The following is a 13,643-nucleotide window of genomic DNA, read 5'->3' on the forward strand; positions in this document are numbered from 1 at the left end:
TCCTCCCTCCCTCCCTTCCTTCCTTCGGAAGTATTTATTAAACACCTATGTATCAAGTATTCTACTAGGCAGTAACAGAGAAAACAGATAAACTGGCAATTAGAATTCAGTGTGAGAGGTGCTGTGACAGGGTATAGTGTGTGTAAGGTACAGTGGAGGACAAGGGAACCCAGCAAGGTCTGTGGTGGTCAGGGAAGGCCTCCAGGAGGAATGCCTTTTGCTATCAGATTTTGTGCTCATGTTACAAATGGAGGAGACTGTTGCGCAAATGACCGAGACCAATGGGACTTCCTTATTGAAAGACTTTCAACACAGAAATTGTTGTGGAAGTGCATGGCTTCATTTAACCAATGTGTTTTGATTTTTATGCTAGGATCTGCAAAAACAACGTACGACCACAGGAATACACTCACGTTTTCAGGTGATGGGTCTCTACACCACAAATTCCTGGATTCACATGTCAAATTCAGTCACGTAGAGAAAACTGGAAACAATCCAGCCTCAAAAGGTTTTCTGACATTCGATGCATCGAGTGCCTGGGGACCACAGATATCTGCTTCAGTCCATTTAGACTCAAAAAAGAAACAGCATTTGTATGTCAAAGAGGTCACGATTGATGGGCAGTTCAGAGCCTCTTCGTTCTATGCTAAAGGTGTATATGGCCTGTCTTATCAGAGGGATCCTACCACTGGCCAGCTAAGTGGAGAATCCAACATGAGGTTTAACTCCTCCTACCTCCAGGGCACCAACCAGATAACAGGAAGATATGAAGATGGAACAGTCTCTGTTACCTCCACCTTGGATCTGCAAGGTGGCCTCATGAAAAATACCGCTTCCCTGAAGTACGAGAAGAATGAGCTGACTCTGAAGTCTGACACCAATGGGAAGTATGAGGGCTTTGCCACTTCGAACAAGATGGATCTGACCTTCTCTAAGCAAAGTGCATTGCTACGTTCTGAGTATCAGGCTGATTACAAGTCACTGAAGTTCTTCACCCTGCTTTCTGGATCACTAAACTCCCGTGGTCTTGAGTTAAATGCTGTCATCTTGGGCACTGACAGAATTAATAGTGGTGCTCACAAGGCAACACTAAGGATTGCCCAAGATGGAATGTCTACCAGTGCAGCGACCAACTTGAAGTATAGTCCCCTAATGCTGGAGAATGAACTCAATGCCGCGCTTGGCCTCTCTGGGGCGTCCCTGAAATCAACAACAAATGGCCGCTTCCGGGAACACCATGCAAAATTCAGTCTAGATGGAAGAGCTACCCTCACAGAGGTGTCACTGGGAAGTGCTTATCAGGCCATGATTCTGGGGGTCGACAGCAAGAACATTTTCAACTTCAGAATCAACCAGGAAGGACTCAAGCTTTCAAATGACATGATGGGCTCATACGCTGAAATGAAACTTGACTACACAAACAATCTGAACGTTGCAGGGTTATCACTGGACTTCTCTTCCAAACTTGACAACATTTATAGCTCTGACAAGTTTTATAAGCAAAATTTTAATCTACAGTTACAGCCCTATTCCCTGGTAACTACTTTAAACAACGACTTGAAATTCAGTGCCCTGGATATGACCAACAATGGAAAATTACGGCTTGAGCCTCTGAAGCTGAATGTGGGTGGGACCATAAAAGGAGCCTACCAAAATAATGAACTAAAGCACATCTACACTGTTTCTTACGCTGACTTATCAGCAAGTTACAAAGCAGACACCGTAGCTAAGGTGCAGGGGGCAGAGTTTAGCCATCGGCTCAACACTAACGTCGCTGGGCTCGCTTCAACCGTTGACATCAGTACAAACTACAATTCGGACTCCCTGCATTTCAGCAATGTTTTCCACTCTGCAGTGGCCCCATTCACAATGACCGTCGACACGCATACAAATGGCAATGGGAAACTGGTTCTCTGGGGACAACACACTGGGCAGCTGTATAGCAAATTCCTGTTGAAAGCAGAACCTCTGGCCTTTACTTTCTCTCATGATTACAGAGGATCCACAAGTCACCATCTCGTGTCCAGGAGGAGCATCAGGACTGCTCTTGATCATAAAATCAGTGCCCTGCTCACTCTGGCCGAGCAGACAGGCACCTGGAAACTCAAGACCCAGTTGAACCAAAATGAATACAGCCAGGACTTCAGTGCTTACAACACTAAAGACAACGTTGGTGTCGAGCTCAGTGGACGAGCCCTGGCTGACCTCACTGTGCTGGACTCCATTACAGTGCCACTTTTACTCAGTGAGCCCATCAGTGTAACTGACGCTTTAGAGCTGAGGGATGCTGTTGACCAGCCCCAAGAATTCACTCTCGTTGCTTCTGTAAAATATGATAAGAACCAAGATGTTCACACCGTCAACCTCCCATTCTTTAAAATCCTGCCAGAATATTTTGAGAAGACTCGAGAGGCAGTTATAGGTGCACTGGAAGCTATACAGAAAGAATTGAAACACATCAACATTGATGAACGCATGAGGAAATACATAGCAGCCTTGGACAAACTCCCACAGCAAGTTAATGATTATCTGAATGCATTCAACTGGGAGAAACGAGTTTTGAGTGCCAAGGAGAAACTAACTGCTTTCACAGAAAATTATAGAATTACAGAAAATGATCTGCAGATCGCATTAGACAATGCCAAAATCAACCTTAATGGAAAACTATCTCAGCTACAAACATATGTGATACAATTTGATCAGTATATTAAAGATAATTATGATTTACATGATTTTAAGGCAGCTGTTGCTAAGATTATTGATCGAATCATTGAAAAATTGAAAACTCTTGATGAACATTATCATATCCGTGTAACTGTACTAAAATCAATCCGTGATCTGTATGTTTTTATTGAAAAGATTGATTTTAACAAAATTGGTAGTACTGCATCTTGGATTCAAAATATGGATACTAAGTATCAAATCAGAATCCAGATACAAGAAAAATTGCAGCAGCTCCATGCACAGATTAAGAATGTAGACATCCAGCACCTTGCGGAAAAGGTCAGGCAACAGGTTGAAGCTGTTGATGTCAGAGTGCTTCTAGATCAGTTGAGAACTACAATCTCATTTCAAAGAATAAAGGAAATTATTGAGCATGTCAAATACTGTGTTACACATCTTTTTGAAGATTTTGAAGTTACTGAGGAAATCAGTGCTTTCAGAGTCATGGTCCATGAGTTCATTGAGACATATAAAATAGACCACCACATCCAGGTTTTAATGGATAAGTCAGTGCAGTTGGCCCACCAATACCAGCTGCAGGAGACCGTCCAGAAGCTAAGCAGTGTTCTACAACAAGTCAAGATGGCAGATCTTGTCGAGGAATTGGTTGGGTTTACCGGCCATGCTCTCAAGCAGCTTGAAGCATTGTCTTTTAAACAATTCATTGAGGAAATAAACAGATTCCTTGACATGCTGGTAAAGAAGTTAAGGTCATTTGATTACCACCAGTTTGTAGGTGAAACCAATAACAAAATTCGTGAGGTGACTCAGAGAATCAATGGTGAAATTCGGGCTCTGGGACTCCCACAGAAAGCTAAAGCACTACAGCTGTTCACAGAGGACGTCAAGGCCACAGTCTCAGTCCATCTGGAAAACCTAAAGGCCACCAAAGTAACCTTGTTCTTTGATTGGTTACGGGTTTCTGTAGTTCACATGAAAGCCAGATTCCAAGACACCCTGGAAGATATACGAGACCGAGTGTATCAAGTGGATATGCAGCAGGAAGTCCAGCGATACCTGTTCCTAGTTGGCCAGGTTTACAGCACACTTGTCACCTACGTTTCTGATTGGTGGAATCTTGCTTCTAAGAACCTTACTGACTTTGCAGAACAGTATTCTCTCCAAGACTGGGCCAAAAACCTGAAAACATTAGTAGAACAAGGGTTCACTGTTCCCAAAATCCAGACCACCTTTGGGACCATACATGCCTTTGAAGTCAGTCTCCGTGCCCTTCAGGAGGCTACATATCAGACTCCTGACTTCATTGTCCCCCTGACAGATCTGAAGATTCCATCCGTTCAGATCAACTTCAAAAAGTTGAAAGATATAAAAATCCCATCCAGGTTCTCCACGCCAGAATTTACTGTCCTCAATACCTTCCACATCCCTTCCTTTACAGTTGACTTGGTAGAAATAAAAACAAAGATCATCAGAACCATTGACCAAATGCTGAACAGTGAGCTGCAGTGGCCAGTCCCGGAAGTGTACCTGAGGGATCTGAGCGGGGTGGACACGGTTCTTGCTAGAATCCCTGTACCAGACTTCCATTTACCAGAAATCACAATTCCAGAATTTGTCATCCCACATCTCAATGTTACAGATTTTCAAGTTTCTGACCTTCACATACCAGAATTCCAGCTTCCCCACATCTCACACACAACTGAAGTACCTACTTTTGGCAAGCTGTATGGCATTTTGAAAATCCAATCTCCCCTTCTCATATTAGATGCAAATGCTGACATTCAGAATGTAACTGCTTCAGCAAACCAGGCAGAGATTGAGGCTTCTGTCACTGCCAAAGGAGAATCCAAATTAGAAGTTCTCAATTTTGATTTTCAAGCAAACGCACAACTTTCAGACCCTAAGATTAATCCACTGGTTCTGAAGGAATCTATGAGGTTCTCCAGCAAGTACCTGAAAATGGAGCATGAGAGTGAAGTGCTATTTGTTGGAAATACTATTGAGGGAAAATCAAACACAGTGGCAGGTTTACACACAGAAAAAAACACACTGGAGCTTAGTAACGGTGTGCTCGTCAAGATAAATCATCAGCTTGCCCTGGACAGCAACACAAAGTACTTCCACAAATTGAACATCCCCAAACTGGACTTCTCCAGCCAGGCTGACCTGCACAGTGAAATCAAGACCCTGTTGGAAGCTGGACACCTAGCGTGGACTTCTTCTGGAACAGGGTCCTGGAAATTGTCCTGCCACAAATTCTCAGATGAGGGAACACATGAATCCCAGAGTAACTTTACTGTGGAAGGACCCATCACGTCCTTTGGATTATCTAATAAGATCAATAGCAAACACCTAAGAGTGAACCAAAATATAGTTTATGAATCTCGCTTCCTCAACTTTTCTAAATTTGAAATCCAGTCACAAGCTGAATGCCAGTACTTGGGCCGCAGTGTTCTAACTGCTAAAGGTATGGCACTGCTTAGAGAAGGGAAGGCAGAGATAACTGGCAACCATGATGCGCATTTAAATGGAAAGGTTATTGGAACTTTGAAAAACTCTCTTTTCTTTTCAGCACAGCCACGTGCACTTACCGCATCCACAAACAATGAAGGGAACTTGAGAGTTAGTTTTCCATTAAAATTGACAGGGAAGATAGACTTTTTGAATAATTATGCACTGTTTCTGAGTCCTAGTGCCCAGCAAGCAAGTTGGCAAGCAAGTGCCAGGTTCAATCAGTATAAGTACAATCAAAATTTCTCTGCTGGAAACAATGAGAAAAGCATCGAAGCCCACATAGGGATAAATGGAGAAGCCAACCTGGATTTTTTAAACGTTCCTTTAACAATCCCTGAAATGACTCTGCCTTATACAAACCTCACAACACCCCAGGTGAAAGATATCTCCTTATGGGAAAAGACAGGCTTGAAGGAATTCTTGAAAACAACGAAGCAATCGTTCGATTTAAGTGTAAAGGCTCAGTATAAGAAAAACAAAGACAAGCATTCCATCCCAGCTCCTCTGGCTGTATTTTATGCATTTATCTATCGTAACATCAATTCCTTCAACAGGCATTTCGAGACAGTCAGAAACAAGGCATTCGATTTTTTTATCAAATCCTACAATGAAGCAAAAATTACATTTGATAAGTACAAGGTTGAAAAATCCCTCAACCAGCGGCCCAGGGTCCATAAACTTCCTGGATACACTATTCCAGTTACCAACATTGAAGTGTCTCCATTCACGGTGAAGACGTTGACATTCGGGTATGTGATCCCCAAAGAGATCAGTACCCCCAGCATCACCATCCCGGGTTCTGGCGCCTACGTGCCCTCATACACATTAGTCCTGCCATTCCTAGAGCTGCCAACCCTTCATGTCCCTAGGAATCTTCTTGAGCTTTCTCTTCCCGAGTTCAAGGTATTGAGTACCACAAACAAAATTTTAATTCCAGCCATGGGCAATATTACCTATGATTTTTCCTTTAAATCAAGTGTCATCACACTGAATACCAATGTTGGTCTTTATAACCAATCAGATATTGTGGCTCATTTTCTTACTTCCTCTTCTTCTGTCATTGATGCACTGCAGTACAAATTAGAGGGCACCTCAAGTTTGACAAGGAAAAGAGGGTTGAAGTTAGCCACAGCTTTGTCTCTGAGTAACAAACTCGTGGAGGGCAATCATGACAATACTATTAGCTTCACCAAGAAAAACATGGATGCATCCATGACAACAACTGCAAGAGTCCAAACTCCACTTTTGAGAATGAATTTCAAGCAAGAACTTAATGGAAATACCAAGTCAAAACCTACTGTCTCTTCATCCATTGAATTGAATTATGATTTCAGTTGGCCCCATGTGTACACTACTGCTACGGGGGCGTTTGACCACAAGCTCAGCTTAGAATGTCTCACCTCTTACTTTTCCATTGAGTCATCTACCAAAGGAGGTGTCAAGGCTTTTATCCTTTCAAGGGAATATTCAGGAACTCTTGCCAGTGAGGCCAGCACTTACTTGAATTCCAAGGGTACTCGATCTTCTGTGAAGCTGCTAGGAGCTTCCAAAGTAGATGGTATCTGGAACCTTGAAGTAAAAGAAAATTTTGCTGGAGAAACCACTCTCCAACGCATATATGCCATCTGGGAACAAAATACGAAAAACCATTTACAGCTAGGGGGCCTCTTTTTAACATCTGGAGAGCATACAAGCAAAGCCACCCTGGAACTTTCCCTGTGGGAAATATCAGCCCTTGTTCAGGTCCGTGCACGTCAGCCCAATTCCCTCCTTAATGTCAATTACCTTGGCCAGGAAGTGTCCCTGAATGCTAACACTGAGAACCAGAAAATGAGCTGGAAAAGTCAGGTCCAGGTTCATTCTGGGTCTCTCCAGAACAACATACAGCTTTCCAATGGCCAAGAAGAAGCACGCCTTGACATGGCAGGCTCCTTAGAAGGGTACCTATGGTTCCTCAAAGATGTTGTCCTACCAGTTTATGACAAGAGCATATGGGACCTCCTAAAGCTGGATGTAACCACCACCACCGATAGGAAACAGTATCTCCGTGCTTCAACTGCCCTTGTATATACCAAAAACCCCAATGGCTATCCTGTTTCTATCCCCGTGCAAGAATTGGCTGATAAATTCATTATTCCTGGACTGAAACTAAGTAACCTAAATTCCGTTCATGTCACACCTACATTCCACGTCCCCTTTACAGATCTTCAGGTTCCATCCTACATACTTGACTTCAGTGAAATAAAAATCTACAAGAAGCTAAGTACTTTGCCATTTGCCCTCAACATACCAACACTACCCAAAGTGAAATTCCCCAAAGTTGATGTGTTAGCACAATATTCTAAACCAGAAGTCTCCTCATTTCCCTTTTTTGAGATAACTGTGCCTGCATCTCAGTTAACTGTGTCCCACTTCACCCTTCCAAAAAGTATTTCAGTTGGCAGTGCTGTTTTGGATCTAAATGTGGTGGCCAGCAACACTGCAGACTTCGAGTTGCCAACAGTCACCATGCCTGAGCAGACTATTGAGATTCCTTCCATGAAGTTCTCTGTACCTGCCGGAATTTTCATTCCTTCCTTTGGAACACTGACTGCACGTTTCGAGGTGGCCTCTCCCTTGTATAATGCCACTTGGAGTGCTGGTTTGAAAAATAAAGAAGATCACGTTGAAACATTCCTGGATTCCACATGCAGCTCCACCATTCAGTTCCTGGAATATGACCTAAATGGTAAGGAAATTTCCTGCCTCCCCTACGCGCTTTATTTCTTCAGTGCGAGTTGTGAATAAATAATTATGTATTTAGATATGACTCGAAGCAAAATTGCTCTCTATAGCAAAATTGAAAAGAGGCGGGAAGGAGACACATGTATACCCCACATGTGAAAACCATCCTTTTGAAAACCTACTGACATTGCAGAAGAATAGTTTCAGAGAAAATAGATTTTTCTGTAATGATTTTAGGACTAAAAAGGTCTCCTGTTTTTTTAAATGAGGACCATATGTTTCAAACATATAAGACAGTTAAGATAGAATTCTCTGTTTTCACAATGAAAATGTTTATATCCTGCAGTTACTAATCTAATGAAATATAAAATCTTTCCCATACAGTTGTGGGAACACACAAAATTGAAGGTGGCATGTTAGTTTGTAAAACTAACGGATCATTTGCACACCATGACTTCAGTGCAGAGTATGAAGAAGTTGGCAGATATCAAGGACTCGGGTATGGAACTTCTATTTTCATCTCTTTTCCAGTCCTTGTGATGTTTGCCATCTCCACGTCCCTTTCGTGACAGCCCATCTGCTTTCTTTTGCTTTCAGGTACTGGAATGGAAAGGTCGACCTTAACATCACCAGCCCGACATTAACTGATGTCCGTCTGCGCTACCAGGAAAGCGAGAACCACCACTCCTCCTCAGTAGCCTCCCCAGCCATAGGCACTGTGGTCATCGACGTGAAGAACATTAACGATACCTTATTGAGATGGAACCTCTACTACCGCCCTCAGGTGAGTCCCACCTAGTGGGTTACACACCCCAAGAGCAAACAGAGAATATGGGCAGGTAATACAAAGTATTACCTAGGGGCTTTCCCAAACTAGGGGAAACACAAGCAATGAGCAGGTTGAACTTCTCTTCTGAGGAGCTATTCTCCAGAACATATTAGGAGTCTTTTATTGATTGTATTAGATGCACACATGACCTCATATTACCACTATTATTTTATTACATTTGGGCAGTTCTAGAAAGATGAGAGTTTTGCCTCATCACCTAAATCATGGAAAAACTCTGCCACATGCTGAGAACATTTTTCAGACTGGGGCTTCTTGGAGTATTTGAGGCTTCAAAATTCTTGCCCACAGTAGGATTGTTAGATATGCCAGGTTTCTCTCACGTACTTTACAAGCTCTGCCAGGGCCCAATCAAAGATGCCATTAGTAGAGGAGAGAAAATAAGTGGGTTCTGTCACTAAAGTTTATCACAGGCTTAGAGGATGGATGGATGGCCCCTGATATTGGGCTTCTAGGTCTCTGCTCGGTGGGCCCTGGACTTTTTTCTTTTTTGTTACTTCTCCTTTCTCTGAATTAGTCTTTCCCTGTGATTTTCTCCCCATTCTTTTCCTCCTTGTCCTCTTCTGATCTTCAGGCCTAGAAAGGCCTGAATGTTAAATGTTACTGTGTAAATGCCTTACATAATTTTGTCCTTTCTGGGGCATGTGTTAAAGAGGAATTAACAAGAGTGTATTTGTTTAACCGTAAGACAAACACATGAGCTGACATATGAAAGATAAATCCCCATCAGAATATGAAAGATCCTCTGATCTTTACTTTTAACTGCTAATGAAGTTTTAGTGTAGTATATTATGAAATCAAGATAATTGAAAACATGTTCTTTTCATCCTTTTTTGCTGGTTTTAGTCCTCTCCAGATAAAACACTCAACATAGTCAAAATTGAGTTGAGGGCCCCGGAATCAGATGATGAAGTTCAGATTAAAGCTAACTGGGAAGAAGCAGCAGTGTCTGAATTGCTAAGCTCTCTCAAAGACAATATGCCCAAGGCCATGGGGGCCTCTTATGACTATGTCAACAAGTACCACCAGGAGTACACGGGACTCGATCTGAGAGATGCTTCTTTAAAACTGAGAAGAGGTTTGCAGAACAGCGCTGAGCAGGTGTATCAAGGGGCCGTGAGGCAGATTGATGAGGTGGACGTGGGGCTCCGAAGGATAGCCAGAGGCACCACGAGAACCTACCAGCAGTGGAAGGACAAGGCCAAGAGTCTGTACCAGGAACTGTTGGCTCAGGAGGACCACAGTGGTTTCCAGAGACTCCAGAAGAAGGTGTTTGACAGCTTAATAGGAGTTACTCAGGAATACAATGTGACAGTCAACCGTGTGATTGACTCGTTCATTGATTTCCTGAAGTCCACCAGATTCCAGCTCCCAGGAAGAGCCGGGAACTACACTGAAGATGAACTCTACACTATGGTCCTGAAGAAAGTAGGTAAGCTACTGTCCCAGGTACATTCAAAGATCCATAGTGGGTTAGAAATACTGTTTTCCTATTTCCAAGACCTGATGGAGAAATCTGAATTAATCAAGGACCTAAAGAATAAATTTCCCTTTGATTCAGTGTACTATCAACTAACACGTATAGGCTCAGAGTATGGAAAACTGTTGAAATCTTTATCACAAGAGATCCAAAAGGCACTTAGTGACCTCCAGTCTGTCAAGACTACAGAGATGCTAAGTAATCTTAAGAGGTTTCTACAAAGCATTTTCCAAGAGATAGAAGAAGACCTTAAACGCTTGAAGGAGAAGAAATTTACTGATCTCATTAATGATATCCAACACGACATCAGCACAACCTTCGACATATTCATTTCATTTGTTTTTAGACTCCTGAAAGGAAACCTAGGTCATAACTTTGGTGAGTTTAATGAACTTGTTCAAAACAAACTTCAGGAAGCCTCTCAAGAGTTACAGCAGCTCCATCAGTATGTGCAGGCTCTTCGCAAAGAATATTTTGATCCAAGTATGGTTGGCTGGACAGTGAAATATTATGAACTTGAAGAAAAGTTCATCAACCTGATCAAGAACCTAGTAGATGTCCTTAAGGACTTCCATTCCAAATACACTGTCAGTGCTGCTGGCTTTGCTTCCCAACTCTCAAGTCAGGTTGAGCAACTGGTGCAGAAAGATTTCCAGGAATATCTGAGCATCGTTGCCGATGGAGATGGAAAAGGGAAAGAGAAGATTGCAGAGCTTTCTACCAGTGCTCAGGAAGTAATTAAAAGCTGGGCTGTTGCAGTGAAGGAAATCATCTCTGATTACCGCCAGCAGTTCACATATAAACTACAGGATTTTGCACACCTACTCTCTGATTACTATGAAAAACTCATTGCTGAGTCCAAAAGATTGATTGACCTGTCCACTCAAAACTACCGCATGTTTCCGAGATATATCGTGGAGCTACTGAAAGAGCTACAGTTGGCCACAGTCAGTGGCGTGAGCCCCTACATAAAGGTTGCTCCGGGAGAGTTTACTATCACCTTCTAATTTTTTATAGCAATTCTCATTTATTCTTCTCCAATTAAACTTCCACATAGTAGGGAAAAAATTCAAACTGTATGTATTAATATAATCATCCACCAAGCCAGCCCTGTAGCAGGTAGCTGACTACAAGCAGAAACACATATGAACTGGACCTGCATCGAAGCTGGCATCAGATCTCTGAAGGTCTCTGAACTCTGGGAAATGACATTTTTTGCAAGTTAAAGAAAACCAGGATCTGAGTTATTTTGCTAAACTTTGGGAGAGCGAGAACAAATAAATAAATTCTTTATTGTGTATCCTACCACTCAATGTGACTCATTCATATTGAAAGATAGAGAAATGAGGTAATTTATTCAAATGTCTGGCATTTCAAAACCTCTAGAACACACACTGTTTTGAGTGATAGGGGAAAAGGAGAATTCGGGGAGGGAAACACTTTGCCACCTTGAAGAAAGTAACTGATCTCAGAGACTGTATTTGCCAAGTGAGAATGAACAACTATTTGTAAAGGCTTTCACATAATTTGACCCACAGGAGCATCTCATTAGGTGCCACACAACCTTCCTCACCAACCAGTCTGCTTTTGCCAGGCAAGGCGCTCTGCTAGGCTCTGAGATAAACCATCAGGCCCTTTATTTGACTCACCTGCCAGCAGTGGAAAAGGAATGGCTAAGAAAGAAGTCCTAATGGCAAGGGCTTCATGGCAGTAGGGATCCCAGAAGGCTCCCTGCAGCTCGGCCAGGATCCATTCGTGGCAGAGGAAGTAAGGGTAGGAGAGAAGACTTGGGACACGGGTTCCTAACATTTCTGGGACCAAGCATACATTAATGCTCTTGAATTTCTTTATTTCTCCAAACTTAATATCCGGTAATCCTAAGTGTAATCAAAACCCAAGCGTTTCCCCTACTACATCCACTCACCTCAAACTCTGATTTTAAACACTGGCAACATCCAGTCAGAGCATCCAGGATGAGCTCTGGTGAGGGAAGGCTGCAGAGAAGCTGTGCCGCCCAGCTGTCACTAACGTCATTGGGAAGGTCAGTGATAACTTGCATTTCAGTGGCACTGGAGGACAAAGGAAGGGTGTGACCTTTGGGGAATAGGAAATTGGAGACCACCCCAAGTCCTACATGAGACCTGTTTGGAAAAGGCCCTTTTTATCCCCAGATACCTTCAAGCTGCAGCATTCTTTCATAAAGCCTTCAAATTCCCTTGGTAAAGGCCGCTCTTAAAATGCACAAGCATTACCTGGAAAAGAAAACACAGTAGCCCCTTGGTACCTTAGCAGGATTCTTCTGTCTAGAACCGAGGAGCCAGAAAGAGTCATAGGGAGGTGGAATATGTATGGATCTGGTGCTCAAAGAAAGTCTTTTGGCTAATGAATCAACAGATGATGGATGGATGGATGGATGGATGAGTGGATGGGTAGATGGATGGACAGATAGTTGAGTGAATGAATGAGAGGGTAGATAAGGGGTCAGTTCCAAGCGCGAGATAAGGGGAGAAATTAGGCCCAGGTCCCACAGCAGCACGTGAGCGGTTCCAGACATAACTCTGAGACTTTCCCTGACGAGCTGTGAGCAGCAAGGATCTAATGAGTGTTCAAACTGAAAGGAGGCCTGGGGTTATGGCTTAATTTGGAGGGAAAGGAGGAGTCCAAGCTTCCTGGTGCTCACGTGGCCATATCTGTGTCTGGGTCATGAGAGGAGGCAAAAATAGACACAAATTCAAAATGATCATAGAATCACACAGTGCCACCTGTTCAGTTCCCTGACTGGTATCCCTTATACGAGGTGCCCCTGGCTGGCTTAGAGTATCTTTATCATGCTCAGTAAAGTTGGAAGAAGGGATCTTTGGCAGGGCTTGGACTTTGCTTGTCCTCTACCTTGGTTTTCCACTACATATCAGGATACTTCTCTGGGTTCAGTTAGTGGCTACATTCCTTACTTGTTTGGAGCTTTGAGCATCTTATTTCCCCTCTGTGAGGTTCAGTTTTCTTATCTACAAAATGAGGATAATATCTATCCTACCTGCCTTGAAAGGCTGTCCCCTGAAAATCAGTTGAAATAATAATGTGAAAGCATTTTGTAACCTTTAATGTTGTGTAGAAACGAAGTGTTATTATTATTAGATGATTATTTAAACAAGTTTATGGCAAGGAGAGAGAATGGAGACAAGGAGAACTGGCCAGTTTAGTGAACATTTATTAAATGTTTCTATGTTCTAAGCACAAAAGCTCTACAGAGGAGACAAAAATCAGCAAGACATAGTTCCTGGATGTGTGTCTGTCCATCTGTTTATCAAAGGTGGAATGTGTTGTCTCGTGGTGGGTATAAACAAAGTACTATGAAGGTTTTATAACAGGAAAGGATAAGAAGAAGTTTTCATG

At 42.7% G+C, this 13,643-nt stretch overlaps 1 protein-coding gene across 1 annotated transcript in view; it reads left to right on the top strand.

Moving 5' to 3' along the window:
- Positions 1-11,555, top strand: part of APOB (apolipoprotein B) — a 39,355-nt gene extending 27,800 nt beyond the window's left edge. Inside the window, exons 26-29 of the mRNA XM_065890621.1 lie at positions 374-7,927; positions 8,308-8,422; positions 8,521-8,707; positions 9,617-11,555. Of these exons, the coding sequence (XP_065746693.1) occupies positions 374-7,927; positions 8,308-8,422; positions 8,521-8,707; positions 9,617-11,257 (9,497 nt within the window). The 3' untranslated portion in view covers positions 11,258-11,555. The remainder of the gene's footprint in view (positions 1-373; positions 7,928-8,307; positions 8,423-8,520; positions 8,708-9,616) is intronic.
- Positions 11,556-13,643: the final 2,088 nt, after the last annotated feature.

This window comes from Phocoena phocoena, chromosome 14, assembly GCF_963924675.1.
Source record: "Phocoena phocoena chromosome 14, mPhoPho1.1, whole genome shotgun sequence".
Taxonomy (NCBI): domain Eukaryota; kingdom Metazoa; phylum Chordata; class Mammalia; order Artiodactyla; family Phocoenidae; genus Phocoena; species Phocoena phocoena.